Source organism: Mirounga angustirostris, unplaced genomic scaffold (genome assembly GCF_029215605.1).
Source record: "Mirounga angustirostris isolate CCGP_5_RB_7025 unplaced genomic scaffold, mMirAng1.0.hap1 SCAF_6, whole genome shotgun sequence".
Taxonomy (NCBI): Eukaryota; Metazoa; Chordata; class Mammalia; order Carnivora; family Phocidae; genus Mirounga; species Mirounga angustirostris.
The window spans coordinates 90,587,647-90,611,979 of record NW_026991714.1 but is presented as its reverse complement, the minus strand read 5'-3'; the positions used below and the strand labels follow the sequence as shown (position 1 = coordinate 90,611,979).

The window sequence follows — 24,333 nt, the reverse complement described above, 5'->3', positions numbered from 1 at the left end:
GTGTGGGACAGACCCATGCAAATAACAGTATCCCAACCAAGATGCCAACAGTGTCCTCTGAGAATGCTGGAACAAACATCTCTTTACAGCTAAGGTAGGGAGGTGGGAAATCCCAGGATGGAGAAAAGGGGCCCTAAAGTTCATCCTTAGAGCACTGAGTTTCCCCCAGTGATATACCCCAATGGGTGGGGAGGGCAGAAGACCCTAAGTTCCCTTTCAGCTCTTAATACTGAAGGTTTCAAATATGAGGTCGACAAAACTTACACAAAGTTCAAGCTAATTTAGGTAGCAGCTTTCATTTATTACTAGGCATGAGGTACTGTAATAAGGTTCCTATACAGTATTTCATGTATTCCTCTCAGGAATCCTGTGAGGTGTGGGGGTATGATTTCCATTTTACACACGAGGAAGCAAGGAGCGGTATCACTTTTGCAAAACCACACAGCTTTAAGGTGTGGAGCTGGAGCTAAGACACAGTAAAGTGAGTAAAGTAAAATCAGACTGAAAAATAAACGACACTCAGACTGTGTCGTTCATACCATTCGAACGTTGGAGGCAGCGTGTCCGGGCTTCGTACTGAACGCAGGACCCACAGGGAAACCAGAACTGATCACAGCCCGTCTTGCACCAGCTGGCGATTCGTTCTCTGCTTGCGCCAGGGTTGCAAAGCGAATTAAATGCCTTTTTAAAGAGGATTTTAAAGGACTTTTAAAAAAAAATTACCAGGAAATCCCATTACACATTTAAGAACAGTTAAACCGGAAGATTAGCAAACCTAAAGAGTAACAAATGATCAAATTCATTCTAAAATATAGTGCATTCTCATCCCCCCCCCCATGTTTTATTTATCTCTCTCACTTCTGCGTTTTTGAATCCCTAAAGATCATGGTTTGAAATGAACTCCTGATATTTAGAAACGTAATGGCTTTATGACAGAAAGGTATAATATCCATTTTCTGTTAAGAAGAAATACAAGGCAGGCTTGTCTCTACAGGCAGCGAGTTCCTCTGAGTTTGAAAATTAAAAGCCCCTTTTTCATAGTCTCCAAGTCAGGGCCTTGCAGCCAGTTTCCCCAGCTGGCCAGTGGACCCCCCTGCCCCCCATTCCCTTAGATTTGGATGCAGTACCTTTGGGGCGGACTTTGTAATCTGTGTTTTTAACAAGGTGATTCTTCTGACCAGACATAATCAGAAAACACTCTCTGAGGCCATGCTATGAAAATCTTTATCTAAATTGTCCAAAGTTGAGCCATAGAAGTCTTTTTTTAAAAGATTGATTATTTATTTGAGAGAGAGAGTGTTTGAGGAGGAGGGGCAGAGGAGAGGGAGAGGGAGAAACTCAAGCAGACTCTTCACTGAGCATGGAGCCCCATGTGGGGCTCAACCTCATGACCTGAGCCAAAACCAAGAGTTGGGTGCTTGACTGACTACACCACCCAGGCACCCCAAGTCATAGAAGTCTTAATAATTCATTGGCTTATAACAACTATCTTTATAACTCCTTAATAATGTAACCTTGAATTTACATCATATGCACAGTTTACAGAACACTTATGTACAGTGCATCATTTGAGACCACAGAGTAGACATTTTCACAGATGAGCAAACTGGGATCCCAAGAAGTCATTTGTCCCAGATCCTATGGAAAGTGAAATAGAGTAACAGGGATTTAGATCCAGACCTTCTACCCCATTTTATCATGCCTCATGCATGACCATCAGTGGCGCCCGCGGTGCCCAAATGGCAGCTGAGGGTGTGTGGTATTGGCCGCTGAGTAGCTGAGGTCTTCATGGTCCCTAGAAGAGCAGTACCATCTCCTTAGGACAAGTGCACTGCACACAGGGAAGGCCATTTGCACCAGGACTACTTTTTTTTCCCCAAACCATTTTTCTTTAAAAACTTCGAAGACCTTGTTTTCATTTCTTAACTTGTTTGAAACTTGAGCAAGGATCTAATTTATCCACGCAAGGATCTGCTTTGTCCAAAGACCAAACGAGGGCAGGATACTTGAGAAACTAACAATTTCAAGTTAACTGACATCTCAGAAGCCTATACGAGTTACTTTTTGGATGGGAAAGAAAATTATTTAATACAGAAGTGAATCTCATTCCAGACTTATCAGAAATGATATAGGAGTGTGGAAAATGTATCATTGTAAAGCCCCTTAATATTTTTGTTTTTAAGAATTTGGGATGGTGGAACATGAGAAAAAGGGGTGGACTTTTTTATTAAAGCGATAGCATTCATTAGAAACATAACAGGAAATCTAATATCGCTAGATTAACTCATTTTAAAGAGTTACAAAATTTCAGAACAACTTTTCTCAATGTATAGAAAACAGTTGATTACTTTGTAACTGAATTTTTAATAGTTCAGTTACTATATGCGTCTCTACTCGGATATTTCAAGCTAGGAGGGGCTTTCTTACTGTAATACAGAGCAGGCTACTTTTGAATGAGCGCTAATAGTGACACCTTTAAAAAATCTGAAAGCCATGAGTTCTTCTTATTTAAAATGACAGAGCTGGACTAGCTACTCTTTTAGACTCTGCTTATTTTTATTAGCTTTGAGATACGCTCTTTCCTTTTTGGTTGGAAGCTGTATGCCAGCAGCATTTTCAGTATGGAGACAGTGCTACTTGGATTCAGAGCTAGAGCTGATGTTTGCCCAAGTTAAGAAGAGACTCTCCACCTGGAAAGGGCAAGCACAGCTTTTTAGAATCAGACAACTGAGGTTAATCCTGGCTCCAGCATTTTCTAGCCATGTGACCTGAGGCCCCTTCCAGCTTCACCTTGCTCACCTGTGAATTTGAGCTAACAGCATCTATTTTATGGATTTTTATGGAGATTAAAGAGATCTATCTCATAGAACCAGCAAAAACAAGAGCCTAATAATTTATAGCTCTTTTTCATTTTAATTACATTTGTCCTGCAAAACAAAGAGTTGCTTGGTCTAAATCAAGAGGTGTCAATTTCTTTAGCAGAGTTCTTTTTTCTAACAAATTCTTATAGGATGAAAAGGCATTCAGTAGTCAAAAACTCCTCATTGTTTATGGAATTATGGAAACTCTGAAATGTATCCTGAAAGATATATTTTAAAGGCACATATTGGGGGAACCTGGGTGGTTCAATCAGTAGAGTGACCGACTCTCGATTTTGGCTCAGGTCGTGATCTCAGGGTCATGAGATTAAGCCCTGAGTCAGGTTCTGAACTAAGTGGGGAGTCTGCTGGAGATTCTCTCCCTCTGCCACTCCTCCTGCTCACGCTTTCTCTCTCTCTCAATCTTTAAAAACACACATACATTGAATACCCATTAGCATGACTACTATCAAGACAAAAAAATGGAGAGAGAGAACAAGTGTTGGTGAGCATTTAAACTGGAACCCTTGTACTCTGTTTGTGGGATGAATGTGAAATGGTACAACCACTATGGAAAAGTTTGGAGGTTACTCAAAATGTGAAGTATGGAGTTACCATATGATCCAGCAATTCCATTCCTGGGTATATCTACAAAAGAACTGAAAGCAGAGTCTTGAGGATACATTTATACACCCACGCTCATAGCGACATTATTCTCGATATCCACAGGGTGGAAGCGACCCAAGTGTCCATTAAGAGATAAATGAATAATCAAAATGTTAAAGCTAGTGAGAGACCTGGCAGAGCCTTATCTAAATTGTTGATGAGAGATCTGCTATTAATCCAAGTGAAAACTAACAGTATTCATAATAAACAGCCTCATTTTATCCTTAAAAGAAAATAAATAAATTCCTTGAGGTTTTTAGAGCAGAACAGATCTAAATACTCAGAGCCTGGCTTCACAGCAGACCTCACACATTCAGGCATCTGCTGCTACTCCCGGGGAGCCCAACACCAGCCAGTGTCTAAGCCAGTGGGAGCTGGTTAGTCTCTGTGGGAAGGGAGTGAGGTGGGAAAGTCAATGGCCTCAGCATTTTCAGCGTCAGTCTTAGCAGGACCTGTGTGGACTTAACCTCCTTATCCAAGAAACCAGCAGTTAGTAAAACTGGAGAAGAGGAAAAGATTTCACCTAAAAAGACCTATTTCATTGCATTAAAGCTTCATGAAGTAGGAGGAGAACGGGCTTTTACTAACACTGGTAGTCATCTTAATAATGATTGCTATAGTATAAAGGAAGTTTGAGTTTATTTTATGTTTTTATTATTAATATTAGAACATTTAAGTTTGAAATTTTTTTTAAAGAAAAACCCTACTATGTGTCAGACTGGAAAAGCTGGAGTATTAAATTAGATTCCATTGTTTGAAATTCTCCTGGGTATGTCCTTGAAATCTCAAATCCTTATCACTGAAAGCATTATTTGTGTGCTTATATTTTATGTATTTATAAAGGTATTAAAAAATCAGGCATCCTCTTGAAGAGAAATGAGGTACTGATACATACTTCAACATGGATGAACCTTGAAAACATTATACTAAGTGAAAGAAGACAGACACAAAAGGCCGTATGTTGTGTGGTTCCATGTATATGGATTGTCTAGAACAGGCAAATGCATAGGAAGTGCAATAGTGATTGCCAGGGGCTGGGGGATAGACAGAAGAATGGGAAGTAACTGCTTAATGGGATGGGGTTTCTTTGGGGGATGATGAGCTGTTCTAAATAGATACTGATGATGGTTGCACAATTTTGTGAATATACTAAAAACCACTGAATCGTACACTATAAAATGGCCAATTTTATCATATGTAAATTATATCTCAATAAGCCTGTTATAAAAATAAACTACTGGAGAAGACTTGCAGTGGATTTTGGCTCAATAAATCAACAGAAAAGCAATAAAAATCAACAGAAAAAGAACACATTTTAATACTCTCGAGGAAATGAAAGTGAACAGGAATTCAATTCTGTGTTTTTTCTCCATTGTATCAAAATCTATATATCTATAAAATATCACTGACCAAGCATATATTGTTTGGAGATTGGCACATATGACTTTGTGATAGAAGAAAAAACTTTTTCCTCTACCCTCCTGGGGTCTTGCAAATTAAACTAACAAAAGACAGATAAATGAGAGAAAGGCTTATGATGCATACAGAGGCCTTCCTAGAAAAGAAGTGAAGACCCAAAGAGGCAGTTAGACCCCAGGGGCTTATGTATCATTTTAACAAAGGGTGATACATTTGGAGAAGTGCAATGACAAAGGGAATTTGGGCTTCCAGAGGCAGTGAATTTGGGAAAGGTGAATATATGGGTGGGGAAACTAATGGATGCTAAGGGTTGTTCAGTTTTGCAGATCCCAGTCTTGCCTTCTCCATTGATGAGAGATTCAGAGATACCTTATTCCTGGCTTGGGAGAGGGAAACACCTTCCCAAAGGGAAATCTGTGCTTTGCTTTTAGACAGAAAGCTCAAAACAGTCTTTATGCCCAAGTGGCACATTGTGGGGTGGCATACTCTGATCTCCTTCAGTCCTCCTCTCAGAGGCTGTAAGACTTTTCAAGAGATAAATATCTATGAGGTGGATGACAAAATCCAGTAGGCCTTGCTTAAATGTCTTCCCAGTGCTCACTCTGTGAACTTATTTACTAATCATTTTTTCTGTTTCTACTTACACTAGGGATAGTGAATAAAGAGACTAGCAAGAGGACACACAACAAATCTTGAAATGGGTGTGTTTTAAATGCAAGTCATTAACACATAAAAAACTTCCGTTTTCAGATATCTTGTTTTGCCACGTTGACAAACTTTTAAAACCATAGTAGTAACAAGTGTAAGAATTAGCAGAAGATAACAGGTTCCCTCTCAATTTAACATTTAATTATTTTAGAATTTGTATTCAATTGAGACCGTATCAAGGAACTAAACTAAAATAGTCTTACTGTTTAATTTTTCATTACCTGAAAGACTTGAGTGCGATCATACTGACTCTTCTACTTAGTGATAACCTCCTAGATGTTTTTAAAGAAAAGGAGAGAGAGGAGAGGGTACAGGGGATCAGAAGTCAGCTGCCCTTTATATATTTAAACAGAATGAAAAGTCTACCATTTATCACAAGTAAGGTAGGAAGTGGCCCTGATTTCACTTTAGGAAGTTGCAGAAAAAATCTGGCCTTGGTGACAATTTCATAAAGGGCCTCAGCTACTACCCCAGCTGGGTTTTTCAGAAACAGCTGAGATCTCAGAAAGAAAGAAGCCAGCAATTTCACTATTTCCCAACAGAGCTAGTTGTTTCTTCCAAATCCCTGGAAGTTTAAAAAAAAAAAATTAAAATAATAATAATAATAGTAATAAAGGATGCCTTTCCATGATTTATCACATTTTGTCACATACATCGTGTTCTATCAGCCACCACTCTGGCCCTTCTTGCCTTCTTCTCTGCCATGACTCACCTCAGCACACCCCTTCTGGGCTTTTCACAGGCTGAGCTGTGCTGAGCAGACACAAATCAAATACTGTTTGCATCCATCCTAAGAACTGCCCCCTTTAGCACCTTCTTAGAGTTCACACATTACTTCCGCTCTGCCATGTCTTTTCTACCCAAACTCTTTCATAATAATGTCTTTGTGAGAGGCGGTCATGTCATCCATTTTTTCTAAAGATTTTACTTATTTATTTGAGAGAGAGAGAGAGAGGGAACATGAGCAGGATGAGGGACAGAGGGAGAAGCAGACTCCCCGCTGAGCAGGGAGCCTGTTGCGGGACTCCATCCTGGGACTCCAGGATCATGACCTGAGCTGAAGGCAGACGCTTAACCGACTGAGCCATCCAGGTGCCTCATGTCATCCATTTTTAAATGTCCAGATGAGAGATAAGAAAAAGAATAGTAATAGCTAACACCTGTATCATGTTTACTAAATGCCAAGAAACATTCTTAAGACTACCCTTGTTAACTCACTTAATCCTCATGACAGGTCTATAATATGGATACTATTATTGGCCTCATTTTACAGATAAGTTTGGGGTATGAAGAAATTAAATAAACTCGTCTAAGGTTAGGCAGCTAGTCTGGGGAGGCTTGGGATCTGAAGCTAAGTGGTCTGGCTCTGGAGTATTAGCTCTTAACTGCTGTACTATTGGACCCCAGTGCTCTCTGTATCTGCTTGCACAGGAATGCTCTAATAGTAAGAATTGGTTATATATTTGTACTGTTTAGAAGCTCAGGAACAGCATGGTCTGGTCTAGTGAAGAAAGCATAAACTTTGGGGCAAATAAATTATGGCAGCTTTGTGACTTTTGGCAAGCTATTTTGATTTTTTTTTCTAGTTTCCTCATCTGTAAAATAAGGAAAAAAATTAGAGAGTACCTGTTTTTAGAGTTTGTGTGTGGGTTAAATGAGATAAGTAATATGGACTACTTGTGAGTATATGATGGAATATACTGAATTTGTAGGAGTCCCGCGAGTGCTTACCTTTGTTCTGGGTGATCTTGCTTCTCTTTTCCCTAAAAGTGGAAGGCAAAACTTGTTCTTCGGGATTGAGATTTTTACTCCGTAACGTCAGTGGTTGTTGTCTTCAAGAAGGATAGGCTGTGGGTGAAAAGTCTTACTGAAAAATCAAGATAAGAGAAGATCAGCATAGAAGAACATGAATGACTGAAAAGAAAAGGCTAGCAATCACACTGTGGTGAGAACACACATCCACACATGAGCAGATACAGTCATGATCCAAGTTGCTTTTTTAAGTACCTGGTTAGGTTGTTGGCCGAGAAATCTGAGAGAATTAAACCAGCTGAGTACTGTAATTTTCTTCAGTCAAAATTCTGAATATTTACCCAAATGCTGTTAATGTTTTCATAAATATTTTTACAGCCAATTTCCTTTGTTTTTTTAATAAAACGTATGTGTATATATGTGATGTGATTGCTTTTTTGGCTTTATCCACCATCTTCCATCAAGGGTTGAGGAGAAGTAAATGCCAGAAAAAGGAAGGCACTGGCTCATCAGATTTACCCTTTTTTTTTAGAGTGAATAATTACTACATTGACTAGTTTAATGGAAAAGTTCAATGAAATAAGATTCTGTTGTGCTGGAGATGAAAACAGTGATTTGCAAATAAGCCCAAAGAACTCAGTGAGATAAAAAAGGCAGTTTCTGGGGATCATGGCCGAGCCGCCAGCTCTGTGACTCCTGGCAACCTCTTACCCTCCCTGGCCTCCTCCTTATCTATAAAATAGGTGATTAGACTGAATCAGATGTACTCATCAGTTAACAAAATTTACCAAAATGCTAATGTACTCTATTACACTGAACGTTGCATCTTTGGCATAAGAAAAAAAAATTCCATTAATAAGCTACTTCATAAAAAATTAGAGTAGCATTTACTCTTGTTTGCACTAAATTCAGGTCAAAACTCTAGGTTGAATGTATTTTAATCCAAGTTTTAATTAAGGTTTCTTCTTAGAACAGATAGACCTTTAACTCTAGCCGTATGTAATTTTGTACCTCTAGGCTTAACAGGTTCCCTTAAAGTTCAAATGCAAGGCAAGTTGATGGGTAAGTAAAACCTCTCCTTGGCTGTCAGAGTGGGGAATGCAAATGGTACGAGCCAAGACAGAGATGGTGATGAAGGGCTGCAAATTAGGTAATGATAAAGAAGAAATACAACGATTTTTCACATAGTAGAAATTACTTAGGAAAGCATGAAGAAGCAAAAGATCATCCATAATCTCAGTACCGAGAGATAGATGATTAACATTAGGGTCCATAGTTGGACAGCTTTTTTAGAATGTAGGTATACATATACTTATGCATAAATTTGAGAGCATATTTTTATTTAATAATGTGTATTTTGTATGTTGTTAATTTATCACAGTCTACCTTCACAGTTATGTCACCTTACACCTAGTGTGGAGCTGACAACTGTGTCATTCTCACTTTTCCATCTATGTGTCAGTGGTGTGCATTTTACTTTTGCATATGTTTTAAAGCCCCCAATTCACTGTTACTGTTTCTGCTTTAGATAATCAATGATCTTGTATATTTGCCTTCACTTTTGCCATTTCTGTGTTTCTCTGTGTGGGTCTAAGCTTCTGACTGGCATCATATTCCCACTGCCTAAAGAACTTCCTTTAATATTTTTTGTATTACAGGTCTGATGGTAATGAAATCTCCCAGTTTCTGTTTATCCTAAAAAGTCTTTATTTCTCCTCGGTTTTTTAAAGATATTTTCACTGGGTATAGAAGTCTCATCAGACAGGTGTTAACTTTTCAGTATTTGAAGATTCCACTTTGTTGTCAGCATTACATAATTTCTAAGGCTGTCATTTTTGTCCTTGTTCTCTATATGAAATATGTCCTTTTCCCCTCTAGTGACCTTCATGATTTTTCCTTTATCTTTTATTTTCAGCAATTGGACTGATGTGTCTGACTGACATTTGGTTGTTTATAGTTTATCTTGCTCGAAGTTCTCCAAGCTTCTGGGATATGTGGTTTCATACATTTCATTATTTTGAGATAATTCTTGAACATTGTCTCTCCGGGTATTTCTCCTGCCCCATCTCCTCTCTTCTTATGTAACTCCAATCAGTTGTTTTATACTGTCCCCCAGCCCTTAGACTCTGTTCTTTCTTTTCCACTCTTTTTTTTTTTCTTTGTGTTTGGATCATTTATACTGATGTATCTTTAAGCCCACTGATGCTTTTCTTAGCTGTGTGAAGTCTAGTGATGAGCCCATCCAAGGAATTCTGTGTTTCTTATATTGTGGTTTTTCTTACCGAGGGTTTCTATTTGACTGAAATCCCATGTCTTTGGTGAAATTCCCTAACTTTTGATACCTGTAGCTCACTTGTTCCACTGGGCAGAATGCAAGAGAGACTGAGGTCAGTAGTGTCTTTGTGTGAAAATGGGCATACCTCTCTGTCAGGCTGTACATGTGGAAGGTTGAGTCAGTGTAGTCAAGAGTTAGCGGAGTTTACATCTTGTTTGAGGGGACTTCAGCTCCCTATAGAGGAGGGCTACACTGCCTCATGCTCAGGGTAGTGGCAGGGGAGGGTGGGGGGGGTCAGAGAATGTTATGTGGTGTAGGTGCTCCGTCCTCAGTTCTCCCTGCACACGTGAAGCATGAAGGAGGTCTCTCACTAAGCTCCTATCTGACCTCAGCAGCTTACTACTCTTGCTTGTTACTCTATGCTAGGCTTGTGCTGGGACTGAGGGTTCTTTCGTTCTGGATCAGCCACAGTCTTAGATGTGTGCCTAGACCTCAGGGTTGGGTCTTTCTTTTTCTTTCTTTCTTTCTTTCTTTCTTTCTTTCTTTCTTTCTTTCTTTCTTTTCTTTCTTTTCTTTCTTTTCTTTCTTTCCTTTCTTTTCTTTCCTTTCTTTCCTTTCTTTCCTTTCCTTTCTTTCCTTTCTTTTCTTTCTTTTCTTTCTTTCTTTCTTTTTCTTTCTTTCTTTCTTTCACGATTTTTATTTATTTATTTGACAGAGAGAGAGACAGTGAGAGAAGGAACACAAGCAGGGGGAGTGGGAGAGGGAGAAACAGGCTTCCCGAGGAGCAGGGAGCCCAATGCAGGGCTCGATCCCAGGACCCCCGGATCATGACCTGAGCCGAAGGCAGGCGCTTAACGACTGAGCCACCCAGGCGCCCCAGGGTTGGGTCTTTCTTAACATTCCCACCTTTTCGACTATGGCAATCAACCTCTGCATTTTATCTGTGGTTTTAGAGTTGAAGGCTTTTCATATATACTGCCAAATTGCATCCCAGAAAGCATGTGTAAGTTTACATTTCACGAGCAGCAAATGAGGGTTCTCTTAAGCATGCATTTTCATCTCTAACATCACTGGGCTCTTTTGATATGCTGGGATTCCATATTTTTGTTGTGGACTTATACAATGGAAGTATAGCACTGGGTCATGTGCATAGTAGGACATAAAACATTTTTATTGGTTAACCAATGAAGCAGAATATAAATGTGCCATTGAGTGGTCTAGGGGTACCACTTTCATTTTGATTTGTTCCTAATTGACAGAAGCAGTCACTACCAGATTCAGGAACACAGAAGTATGTATTTCATTCAGAAGCTCCATTTGACAGAGAGGAGAAGCAATAGTTGTTTCTAGACCACTGCCCAAGAGTCTAGGAAACTGAATTCTCATCCCGATTCTGCCTCTAATTCACTGTCTTTTAATATACAAATTACTGACCAGTTCTATTCCCCCGTTTATCTGTCAAATAGGATTAGTGATTTAGTTCAATAGAGGGTGGTGAAGATAAAATGAAATTATGTAAGTGTGAGCCCTTTACAACACTTTTTAAGTGCTACAGAAATATAAAGTATTCCTCTAGGGTCAGAGAGGTGTAGAAAAACGTGGGAGTTAGAATTTCAAGGCAACTTTTGACATCTATGTATCACTGTATGAGAGAATACATGAATATGGAAGAGAGCAAAATTAGAAGTGGAGTCTTTCTCTCACTAAAATTAGCCTACTTGTAATGGAGGTTAATTAAGTCCTTCTCAACCAGGCAAGGGCACAGTTTTAAAGGGAAATCACATGTAAGCCCTGACTCCCGCCGGGGAGGGATGAGATCTTTGCACCATCTCCCATTCTGGGCTCAGTAAGCTTCCTTTAGACCATGTTTCCTACAGACCTAACCTGCCTCTCCACCTGCTGTCTCAGGTCTAGAATTCACCCACTGTGCTGCTTGGGTCTGCACTCGGACAATGGAGACAAGCAAGACAGTTAAAAAGTCATCAGGAATTTTGTTTCCTTCTGCCAGCTTTCATTCACACCAAAAATAGTCCACACCAAAGGGGACCAAAGCATACACAATGCACAGCATAGAGTTCTACTTCCTCTTTTGTAAACTGTTACACATAGTTGAAACCTTCAGCTGTAGCCTGGTAGATCTAGAGCAGGGTCAGCAAACTACCATCCCCAGGCCAAATCCGGCCCACCGCCTGTTTTTGTAAATAAAGTTTTATTGAAACACAACCATTCCCATTTCTTTACATATTTCATATGGCTGCTTTAGCCCTACAATGGCAGAACTGAATAGTTGCAATAGAACTTGTATGTCTTGCAAAGCTGAAAATATTTGCTCTCTGGCCCTATGCAGAAAAAGTTTGTCTACCCTGGTCTAGAGCCATGATACTCATCCTGTGTACTCCCCACCAGCATTACTGAAGCAAATTTGGTTTCCTGAGGTCTTTCTTCTGCTTTCATGTAATGAATCAATTGATACTTTGGCACCTAAGAATGATGAGGGCAAGAGCTGTTCAGATAGGAGAATGTAATGCTAGGAGCATTATAGTTTATAATATTTAGAAAAGTTTATAGAAAATACAGGGCAAAAGAACATATCCAATAACACTCCATGAGGATGAAAGCAGCTAAATCTAGAGGTTAGAAAAGTCTACACAATGAATTACTCAGTTTTTTCAATAAATAAATAGTCATGGAAAAAAGAACGCGGAGTTGAGCTCCTACAGAGATTAAGAGACGTAAGGGACATTTCAAACTAATTCAGGTGTGGCTCTTCTAATTTGAACAACTCTGCTGAGCTAACTGGACATAATGGGAGAATTTGAACACTGACAGGGTCTTGGTGTTATGAAGGAATTATTTTTAGTTTGTTAAATATGATAATGGTGTTGTGATGACTTGTTTAAAAAAATCCTTATCTGTTAGAGTTAAATTGCAGTATTTGTGGGTGAAATAATATGCCTAGGATTTTTCTCTTCCTTCTCTTAAATTTCTGCACACACACACACACACACAAAAAAAAATAGCAGGGAGCATAGAAGAAATAAAATCACCAAAAGGTTGATAAGTATTGAACCATAGTGATAAGTACATGAAGCTCATGCCTTTCTTTCAAACTGTGTATCTGTTTGAAAATTTTCATCATAAGTTGTTTTCTAAAAAACCCAAGCTGAGTCATACTTTAATTTGAATCCTGGTTTTGCCAGCTATTTGTGTTTTGGTAAAATAGACATTATAAGTCAGATTGTTTATGGCATTGTGAGGATTATGAGAATTAAATGAGACAGTAAAGAGTTAAGCACAGCGCCTAATACAAGGGAATGATCAGTACCTGGGAGCTGTGACATTGTATCTGCTATCAAATGACAAGAACATAACCCCTCACAAGCTGAGATTATGCATCCTATAATTGACTTATGTGAACACTGGACCTTAAATCCATATTGTTGCTACACAGGAGTAAGGAGCCAAAATAGATAATGTTTTCACTGTATACACACACTTCCCTGACAGTCTGGAAACAGCCATAGTGCCTGTAAGATGCATGGAGGGAAGACCTGTAGTATTGAGGGGTCATGACTGGAATTTCAGATTGTCCTAACAAGATGTGTATTCCTCAATGGGAATTTCAAAAACAGTTTTCTGTGACATTCCTAATAAATGCCTGTGAACATATTTTAAAAGCCCCACGTGCATGGGCAGTCCTGTGACTTTGGTACTGACCAGTTTCCTACTTGGAGTTGCTGTTGTCTCTCCTTGATATCTTGTGCTCAAATGAACCCAAAGATGGCTCTGAGTAACATGATACTCCTTTCACTGAGTCTCAGCCAATGTAATCAGCCACTTAGTCAACCACTCATTACCCAATAGGCATCGTGCAAGCTTGTAAGACAACACGTTGACTTAACGCTGCAGGATTTTAGAGCAAAAAAAATAAAAATAAAAATAAAGCCGTCTCATCACCAGTCACTTCAGTCAAATGAAATAAAGTTGGACCCACCTCCACAGACTGTGTTCCTTAAAATTCATCCCTTTTTGGGAGGGATGAGTAAAATTACTGTCAGAAATGTTGGGATGTAAATTTACTGAGTAAAATTACACTCAGAAATGTTGGGAAGTATTCTGTTCACAACGGCTGTTAAAAAGAAAATTAAAAAGTGAGAACATGTTGGGGGAAGTTGAGGAAGCGCTGTTTTGGTTGAACTAAAGATACCGAAACTGTACTTCTTTTCTGTTCTCCTACAGAATGACATCACGCCTTTACACGTTGCATCAAAAAGAGGAAATGCCAATATGGTAAAACTATTGCTTGACCGAGGAGCTAAAATTGATGCCAAAACGAGGGTAAGAGTGCAATTTGTGTACATGCTTATACTTCTTCTCAGGAAGTAAGAATTCTTCTGATACCTTCACACGGGCTCAACGCTGGCTTTACTTTTCCTTCATTTGTTGTAGTCTCTGAGAAAATGACTGCTAAAGTTATTTGTCCTAAAATGGGATGCTGATCCAAATTTATAAATCTGCAATTCAGTCACTGCTTGACACTGCAGTCTGGGCTGTTTGGTCAGTTTGACATTAAACCGACAGTTATTCTATTTAAAAACAAATCTGTCTACTTTTGCACACTGCTGGTGGAAATGGAAAATGGGGCAGCTACTATGGAAGAACGTATGGAGGTTCCTCAGAAAGTGACAAATAGAACCACCCTACCATCCAGCAGTTCCTCTACCGGGTATTTACCCAAAAGTATTGAAAGCAGTATCGTGAAGCAATATTTGCCCACTCGTGTTCAATTGCAGCATTATTCGCAATAGCTAAGAGGTGGAAGCAAGCCAAGTGTCCATCGACAGAGGAATAAAGAAAATGTTATGTATACATGTGATGGAGTATTATTCAGCCTTAAAAAGGATGGAATGCTGTCCTATCCTACAACAGGAATGAATCTTCAGGACATCATCCTGAGTGAAAGAGGCCAGTCACAAAAGTATAATACTATATGATCCCACTATTCTAAGGGGTATCTAGAGTGGTCAAAATCATAGAAGTGGAAGCAGAATGGTGCTTGCCTGGGGCTTTGGGGACAGAGAAATGAAGAGTGTTGTTTAATAGGTATAGAGTTTGAATTTTACAAGATGAAAAATTTCTAGAGATGTTACATAACATGTGAATACAGTTAACATTACAGAAATGTGTACTTAAAATGGTTAAGGGGGTACATTTTATATTGTATGGTTTTTTCCCACAATTTAGAAATTAAAAAAAAAAACCAACTACAAATTCTGTTTGGCTAGGTGTTTGGCATGCTGCTTGATTTGGTGAAATGCACTGTGGGTAGGGGAAGGAACTGAGTCCCAGAAGCAAGTTCGAATCCCAGATGCTAACCTTAGCCAGTTGACTTCAGTAAGCTGTTTAATCTTCTGCATGTAATTTCTCTATCTGAAATTAAAGAAAATTAATGGCCACCTTGAAGGGTTGTTGCTCAACAACATGATCATGTTAATGTGTGTAAACTGTGTTGGCATAAAGTCGGCCGGAAATAAGTCCCAGTCATTGCTGATAACTTCAGAGGTCCAATTAGCACTAAACTTCTGACCAAGGGATTATCGTTTTCAACATTTCATGTATTTGTTATAAGGTGTGAGTGAGAGTGGGTAACAAAGGCTAGTAACAAGGTGATCTCACTATACATAGCCCTCTATCTAAGAGTCTTGGATAGTTTGTAGCCCCCGCAATCCTGGGCTTCCTCCGTGCAAGAATCCTGATCTTAGTGTTTCCATAACTGGCCTGGTAACCTGAATTTGATTCCTGCAGCTCCTTGATTTACTACTTTATTTATTGTTCACTGCATTGATTCACTCAACCAATATTGAGGGTGCCTGTTGTGGGGCAGACACGACGAGGAGATAGAGCAAGACTGCAAGACACTGTCCCTCCCCTCGTGAAGCCGATGGGCAGTGTGTCCCCTGTACTCTGACCGGAAGACGGCCCCGCCATAGGTACTTAGCAGGAGATCCACACTGCTTTTTCCTGAAAGCTATGTCTGTACCTTAAAAGAAACAAGCTTTCTAGAGAGGAGGAGTGAAGAATGATGAAGTTTGACCCCCTAGAGGACTGTCTGGCTGGGCAGGTAAATTGAACAGAGCTCTTTTTGAATTGGCTTTGCATTATTTAATAAGAAGCCATAACCATATGCTAGAGCTGCTGCTTTAAATGGCAGAGGTCTTCCGCTAATATAGGCTATTTAAAGAGGTTGTAAGGAATAAGACAGAATCAGTGCTTATGCCTCTTGATTACCATGTAGAGCTAAAGGATCATTTGTGACTAGGGAGAATTTTTATGAAAAGAATGAGGAATCCTGGAGCCAAGCAGGAAAGAGGAGATTGAAGGGATATACCTGGATATCTGGCTAGGGTTTCAGTGGCTAAGTGGATTAGAAATTACCTTATTTCTCCCTTGATAAAATCATGAATCACAGGCAAAATTCCTTTTTCATCATTTTGCATCATTTATCAAACACTTACTTGCTGTATTTGATACACTGACTGGATGAAAAGAGTATCTGGGGGACTCAGGCCCCAGGTTTATGGGGCATATAGCGACACCAGGGTTAAAACATAAAAATCTTCTGGATAAAAGTATCCGAGATAGGGAATAATGTAGTAGGCAACTTGGCACACTGTGCAAATTCAGGATGCAACTTGGTTTCTCTGCCATTTTGCCTCCCTGTTCTGACAGGCTCTCTGGTTTGGAATAAGATGCGGACTCCTTTTTCCCATCCATTCAGTTGTAGCTGGGATTTTCTTCTCTCCTGTGCTATGTGACTGGCGTGTGAACGTGAAGGAGACAGAAACAGAGACCAGAGAAGCCTGTCCTGCTTCTGTTGTTGTCCCGTAGGGAGTGGGGGGAGGGTGGGATGTGAGTCAGGCACAGGCTGAATTCCTGGCAGGCCGTATTGAAGAAAGTGTAGTACATACCCCAGATATGTAAACTATGCTGTGTTCTTCTCATCAAAGCTTCCCTTCTGTCTGGCTGAAATGACTGAGTAGTGGTCGGGTGTGTGGGTGAAAGGGAAGGAGGCAGCTGAAATGTCAGAAAGCCCTGGGGACAAGCCTAAAAACACAAAATTGTTCATGAATACAAGTTTTAACTACTCAATCCAGTAGCTCTTGGGAAAATAAATGTTGTTATCTACTGATCCACCTCCTACCAGGTACTCATTACTGTTATGGCTACCTTGTTGCATCAATAGTCTTCCCTGTTACATGCAGTCCCCCATGTTTAGAGACAGGAAAACATCCCTGGATTTCACTTCAGGGGCCAGCACTCCGTGGGACCTGGTCAGCTCCCTCTGTTCCCTTGCATGGGCTGCTGACCTAGTACAGGACTCAGGTTCAAAGCAGACTCTTAGAGCCCTTTAATTCAAGCAAGAAAACCTGAATTATGCTAGAGTAGTTTAGCTAGGACCTGAGCAAGATCTTACCAGCTGGAAAAGCAAATGAGAGTGCATTTTATTTTACCTCAGTGACCTGATCTCGAGTCTTAAGTGTGACTTGCAAGTAAAATTGTGATCTTGGGCAAGTTCACCCTCCTGAGTCTTAGTTTCTGTCCCAGCACAGATGGGGAGTTGTTCCAGATGGTTTTACAAGCTCTCCCATTTGGAGGGGCACTGGATATTGTTAACTAAGAATAATTAGTTACTGTAAAATTCAAGATGGTTATATAAGTTAGGTTGACGTTACCAAGATATAAAGTAAGAGACCTCAGCTTCCATCCCCCCAACGAAGATTGTTAGGCAGCTATCCACAAAGAAAAGCAGAGAGCTTAGGAGTCTACTTAAGAATCTTCAGTGACTGGGGGTGGGGGCGGGGGTAGGGCAGAACCCTGAGAATAATTGCGGAAGAAGGGAAGGAAGACGAGCTTCATTTTGCCTGCATCATCCGATGCCGGCCTGGGAATGCCTCAGCCTGAAAGAATTTCCCTCACCAGGAGAGGGAGAGTAGGGTGAGTGGCCGGCTTCCCTAGCCTGCAGGACACCGCGGGAGGGAGCCCACCCAGAGACTGGCAGAGCTGCGATGACTAGAGAGAGGAAGGAGCAAAGAAACGTAGGTGCTACTCGTATCAGGCCGCGGCGGGCCGCCTGCAGATTTCACTGGGTTCTGCCCCGCGGCTATTCACATTCACAGACCCCAGACTCCTGAGTCCTCCCTTCCCTGCTCCCTGCTTCCTGCCCACACCCCACCCCCACCTACCTCCACCCCCTGCTGCTAGAGCCAAGGGTCCACACCAGCAGCCAGCCAGTACAAGATGGCAGCCACGAACCCCGTGCGGACCCCCACCTCCATGTGCACACTTGGGCCTAACGCCTCCGCACACTGGCCTGATCCTCATCACCTTCACTGCTGTCCACGTACCTGTGGCACATCGCAACAAGCCAGGCCCTCACAGCGGTTTGTGGGTCTGAATTTGGCTCTGCTCCAGTCACTGGCCTTCACCCCTTGGCACATGTGTAGGGAACCGTCTAGTGGTGCACCTGTATGCCCCAACCAGACCCTCATTAGTGGCCTCCGAGGCTAGGCCCACACCCCTGGGGAGACCCTGCAGCCTCAGTAAGACACACGGACAGCCATGGTCCCCACAGCTGCTGGTGCACCTGCAGCTGGCCCTGGCCCCCGCCACTCTGTGTATGTTTGCAACCAGGCCCCACCACTGCATAGACCCGCAGCTGGCCCCTGCTGCTGTGTGCACACCACCAGCTCCGGCCACCGCTACTGCGCGCCCCAGCCCCTAGCCACTGGCCCTGGAGGTGCCGCGGACGACTCCAACAACCCTTGTAGCCACGGCGGACCCCCCACAGTGCTCACCAAGAACCACGCAGTTGTCAATGTTGTGGAGCTGAGTGGCCTGAGCGGATGAGACATCATATACCCCTGGGACGCACCCCCGCATTTGGACACACATAAATGGCTGCCACCTTGTACCGGGGCTTACCGTACACTCCAGCATGCCCCCACCCACGGGTGAAGGTCTTTCCATAGCTAGGTCAACTCATCAAATCTGCTAGAGGTGACTGCTTCTTTAAATGTGCAGACATCTATATGCAAGACTACAGGGATCTTGAAGAATCAGGGCAACCCAATACCACCAAAGGAACACAGGAAACTTCCAGTAAGTGATCCTAAAGAAATGACGATGTCAGAATTGCCTGACAAAGGAGTCAAAATAATTGTTCTAAAGATGCTCAGAGAGCTATAAGAAAACATAGTAAAACAATTTAATGAAATTAGGGGAAAAATACAAGAACAAAATGAAAAGTTCAACAGAGATAGAAAATATAAAAAGAGAACCAAGCAGAAATTTGGAGCTAAAGAAGACAGTGACAGAACCAAAGACCACAATAGAGCGCTCCAACAGCAGAGCGGATCGAGCAGAAGCAAGGGCCTTTGAAATTATCCAGTCAGGGGAGCAAAAGGGGAAAAAATGAAAAGGAATGAAGAAAACCCGCAGGACTAAAAAGGCACCACTATGTGAAAACAATCTACCCATCACTGAGTCCCAGAAGGAGAAGAGAAATTTACCCGAGGACTTAACAAACTGACTTCCTGACACTACCCCCCAAATCCGGAGAGTTGTAAGGGTCAGGAGGGGGAAGAAACTAGACAAAGAAGCAGGTGCCCCTAGAGAACAGAAATTGGAGTTTTTTAAGAAAAAATATTAAAGAAAAAGCACCCAGTGGTTTTATGCAAAAAAAGAAGTCACTAGAGTTTTATTGATTAATTGATAAAGCTTTAATACAGCATTATACTGCATTTCCAAGTTGTGGAATATTATTCAGCCATAAACATAAAGGGAAATCCTGCCACTTGCAACAACATGAGTGGACCTTGAGTGCATTATAGGAGGTGAAATAAGTCAGACAGAGAAAGACAAATACTGCATGTCTTCATTTAGATGTGGAATCTAAAAACATCACACCCACAGAAATGGTAGAAAGGTGGTTGCCACAGGCTGAGAGGTAGAGGAAATGGGGAGATGTTGGTCAGAGGGTACAGAGGGTACCAATTATAAGGTGTCTCTATTCAGGTATCTAAGGTTTATCTTGGTGACTATAGCTAACAATCCAGTATTGTATATGCAAAAGGTGCTATGAAAGTGGACCTTTAGTATTTTGACCATAACAAGAGCAAAAATTATGTGAGGTGAAGAATGTGTTAAGTAACCTTATCATGGTAAGCATCTCACTGTGTATGTGCCAGATCATCACATGGTATAACCTAAACCTACACAATGTTCCAGGTCAATTTTATTTCGGTAAAGTTGGGGGGACGCTGGGGAAGAGGCTTATACATGAATGTTCCTAAATTATTTAGCTAGGATCTGATGAACCACAAAGCCTGTGGTCCTTCTTCTATTTAGTTCATTTCAAGAAAGCTTCTCCTATTTTCTCAGCCTCTTAATGGACTGATGTCAACTGGCTTGTTATCTTATTCTCCCGTAGAATAGACAGGAGTAGGTACCTCGAGTATCTCTGTAATACTGGTGGCAAATGTGCTGAGATATAAACATTTATCAAGGCAGATTTTTCCAGTCTGGTCTATATGCAGATCCTAATTTTAAAATAATTTTTGAAATTTGTTCATTTTTTTCAGTAAGATTTTAATAGCTTTATTTATAGACAAATGCTTTGCAAAGAATGGCTACTTGTGATAGCCTGCTGGTTTGTTTTTTTATTTTTCCTTTAACTCTAGCTCTGTGTAAAGCTAGCATGTATACTTCTTGAAGGAAGATACTTTGCAATGGGTGGTATCTTGTCATTTTCCTTCTCCTTTGCATCAATTCCCAGCTAAATCAAAGGCGCAATGTGGACCCGAATCAGAACCATTTTAAGGCTTCGTATCATCTTCCGAGTTCTCTCTTTTCACTGTCTCTTCTCTACCCAATAGTAAAGACAGCTGTGCTTGTATTTAGTGCTTCAGAAAAGATGGCCGACTTCCAGGTAGAGTCAGTAATACCAGTGCTCTGATTCCCAGAATGCCGCTCTAATCACGCCTCTCCCAGCTTCCAGTTGTCCTAGCAGGTGCCACTGCCTGCATCCTCATACAATCCCATTACCACCACATCACATTCTTGGCATTCAGATGTACACATTCATCTCAGTATCTTACCACTTAGCATACTTCCTGGCATATACCAGGTGTTTAGTATTTGCTGAATATATAAAAATAAAAGATACTCTCCTTAGTGTTAATTTGCCAAAGGTCTTAATTTTCTTCACTTTATACTGATCCTTTGGTAATGTAATTTTGCTCCCTGAAGTTAATGGCTTCCAATTGATTTATAAAAATGAAGAGATATTTGTGTGCAAGTACATAAAGGGTTTTCAGAATACCTCGAATCTGTTGGTTGTTAAATTCTTACTATTCTGGGAAGGTGTCAGGGGACACTTGGGTGCCCTGTAATTTTAGCTTGTCCTTTCCCAGAAATGCAACTGGTTCTATTTTACAGGTTAAATACAAAGAGAAGAGTAATATGGGTATTGACTTTTACTTTCTATTTTATTTCCAGAGGTGTATTGCCCTACCTAAAAATAAATCCTTAAAGAAAATTTAAATATTTTATGGTCATAAAATAGTCTCCATCAAAGAGAAAATTCTAATAAAATACATTCTCCTTAGAGTTCCAACATAGACATGTTGACTAGAGCATGTGAAATAATGCAAAATACTCTGGGTTTCTACATTAATCAAGATGAATTTGATACTATTTATTTCATTCAAAAACAAATTAATTTTTAATTTTTACATCACAAATATTAAAAGTTAATTGAAATTTATTTGGATTCAAAGAAGGGCAATGTCACCTTCCCCCTAAATGTTACTGTGAACCTTAAACTGGCTCTAAAAAAATTAAGTCTTTTTTTTTTTTTTTAAAGATTTTATTTATTTGAGAGAGAGAGAATGAGAGAGAGCACATGAGAGGGGAGAGGGTCAGAGGGAGAAGCAGACTCCCTGCCGAGCAGGGAGCCCGATGCGGGACTCGATCCGCGGACTCCAGGATCATGACCTGAGCCGAAGGCAGTCGCTTAACCAACTGAGCCACCCAGGCGCCCAAGTCTTAATATTAAAAAAAAGGAAAGTACAATTAATCATGAAATGCCCTTAGCTTTCAAAACATGAAAATCTCTTTAAAGGAAAGAATGCTTTTGAGAGTTGCAAAGAGTTCTGAGAACATGACAGGAGCATGTTCTCCCCCTCTGTCTCTCTCTCTCTATTTCTCTCTCTCCTAATGATTTTACAGCATATTGGAAACCCCATTTCCCTTACCAAATTAGAGATATAAAACTATTGGGTAAATTTTGTGTGCCACTGAAGCCAGACTCTCGTGAAGAATCTACAAAGCAGGCTCAGGACAGGTATTATTTACATTAATTCCTGTGTGGTTCTAAGTGCTGGTGCCCAGAGGGTACTCTACTCTTTCTCCTATTTTCTTGTGATGTATGTCAGTAATGCTCACATCCTATTTCTTTTAAATAACTTGACATCCATTAGGCACACAAGTATTCTCTAGTTATCAATGGTAAGCATCTTTAATTATCCTCCTTCCCAAAGGAAAGATACAGTAAATAAATAAGTCATTATTGCTTTTTTAAAGTGTCAACTTTAATTTGAAGTTTTTCCATGTGACATCTTCTAAGAACTATATAAAAAGCAACTTTATGTATTTAAAATCATATTTTATAATAAGGTATTCAGTTTCTACCTACTGAAAATTCAAGAAGTCTCTTACCTATTTATAGAAGGAATATTCCCAAAGTAGTGTGTGATAGAAACAAATATAAACTATGATGGTATAGTGTGTAGAAGTCACATATTCATGTTTTTACTCAACTGTATTAGAGTTTTGACTTCAAGTAATGATGGAGTATTTTATATTGAACTAAACCTCCTGCTGATAAAAATCATAATCTCTGGAAATATAGTTTTTAAAAAACTTCTTTGGAGGCACTGAAAAGTAATCAAAACTTGGCATAAACTGGAGTGAATTCAACTTTTGAAATAACTAAATAACATAAGATGAGATCTATATTTATATGGCAGGTACTGTGATACAATTCATGGAGAAAGTCACAGTGTTATTGTCTTGAGGTCAGAGGATCAAGTTTGGGGCTGTAAGAGTGGCTGGATATTCAGGGAAGAATCACTGAAAGGAGGGAACCACAAATAAAGAGCTGAAGTCAATATAATAACTCCCCACAATCCTTGGCTGAGCCCTGAAGTATGTATGTTGGGGGGGTTGAAACACCAAGGAGGACATAGGGAAATAACAGGTTAAAAAAAAAATGGAAAGCTGAGAAGAAAGTTCAGCAGGGCCTTTTGCAAGGAAGACAATCACCATATCAGGGAGGCTTGGTAAATATCTTTGGTTTTTTATTAACTCTACAAGGACTGCATCTTAGAAGTTATGACTGTGTCCCAAGTCTAAACTTACTCTTGGAATAAGGACAAAACTGAAACAGACCTGCCATTGAAAACCTAAAACCAAGTCCCTAAAAGATCAGAGTTTTTATAACATATTATTCACAATATCCAGTATTTAAATTAAATTTAACATATAATTAGTAGTATACATGAGAGGCAAAAAATTCTGACTTGCAGTCCAAAGGAAAAGTTATGTAATAAAAACAGAACCATAGATGACTCAGATGTTGGAATTAATAGACTTTAAAATAACTATGATAATATGTTAAAGATCTGAAGGAAAAGATATAATGAGTAAGGCAAAAAACATTTTCAGGAGAAATAAGGAAATCATAAAAAAATAAATCGTAGAACTAAACAATATCTAAAATTAAAAAAAAATTAACTGGATGGGATAAAGAACAGATTGAATACAAAGGGAGAAAGAATTGGTGAACTTGAAGACAAGTTGTAAAAATCATCCAAACTGTAGAACAGAAAGGAAAAAGATTAAAAATCAAATTAACACCGTATCAACAACCTATGGAATACTAGCAAGCTGACTAAATACATACGATGCAGCCCAAGAAGCTGAGGAGAAAGAGAATGGAGTAGAAAAGATTTCCACTTCAATCATAAACTGCAATCCCTGGACCCAGGAAACTTAGCACACCCCACGGAGGATAAATACAAAGAAAGCCACACAGAGGCACATCATAGTGAAGCTGCTAAATGTCAAAGATAGAGAAAAAAATGTAGACAGCCAGAGAAGAAGACGCATTATAAATGGAAAAACAACGATGAGACTGTGATCTAACTTCTTATCAGAAGCACTGGAGGCCAGAGGTACCTGGGTGGCTCAGTCGGTTAAATGTCTGCCTTCGGCTCAGGTCATGATCCCAGTGGGATCGAACCACACATCGGGCACCCTGCTCAGCGGGAAGCCTGCTTCTCCCTCTCCCACTCCCCCTGCTTGTGTTCCCTCTTTGCTATGTCTCTGTCAAATAAATAAATAAAATCTTAAAAAAAAAAAAAAACCCACAAAGAACAGAGTGGGGAAATAGACAACAAATAGCATAAGAGTGTGTGATCTAGGCTCAAGAGAGAAACACATGGTTGTCTAAGCAGAGAGAACAACAGAAGGACTTTGCCTTTTTTAGTTTAATTTAAATATATAGAATGTATGACAGGGACAGCAAGGAAGGGA

General features: G+C 40.1%; 1 protein-coding gene across 1 annotated transcript in view; it reads left to right on the top strand.

The window, feature by feature from the left end:
- The window catches only part of ANK3 (ankyrin 3), a 329,559-nt gene that overhangs the window by 133,907 nt on the left and 171,319 nt on the right, over positions 1 to 24,333 (top strand). Inside the window, exon 8 of the mRNA XM_064594667.1 lies at positions 13,918 to 14,016. Within this exon, the coding sequence (XP_064450737.1) occupies positions 13,918 to 14,016 (99 nt within the window). The remainder of the gene's footprint in view (positions 1 to 13,917; positions 14,017 to 24,333) is intronic.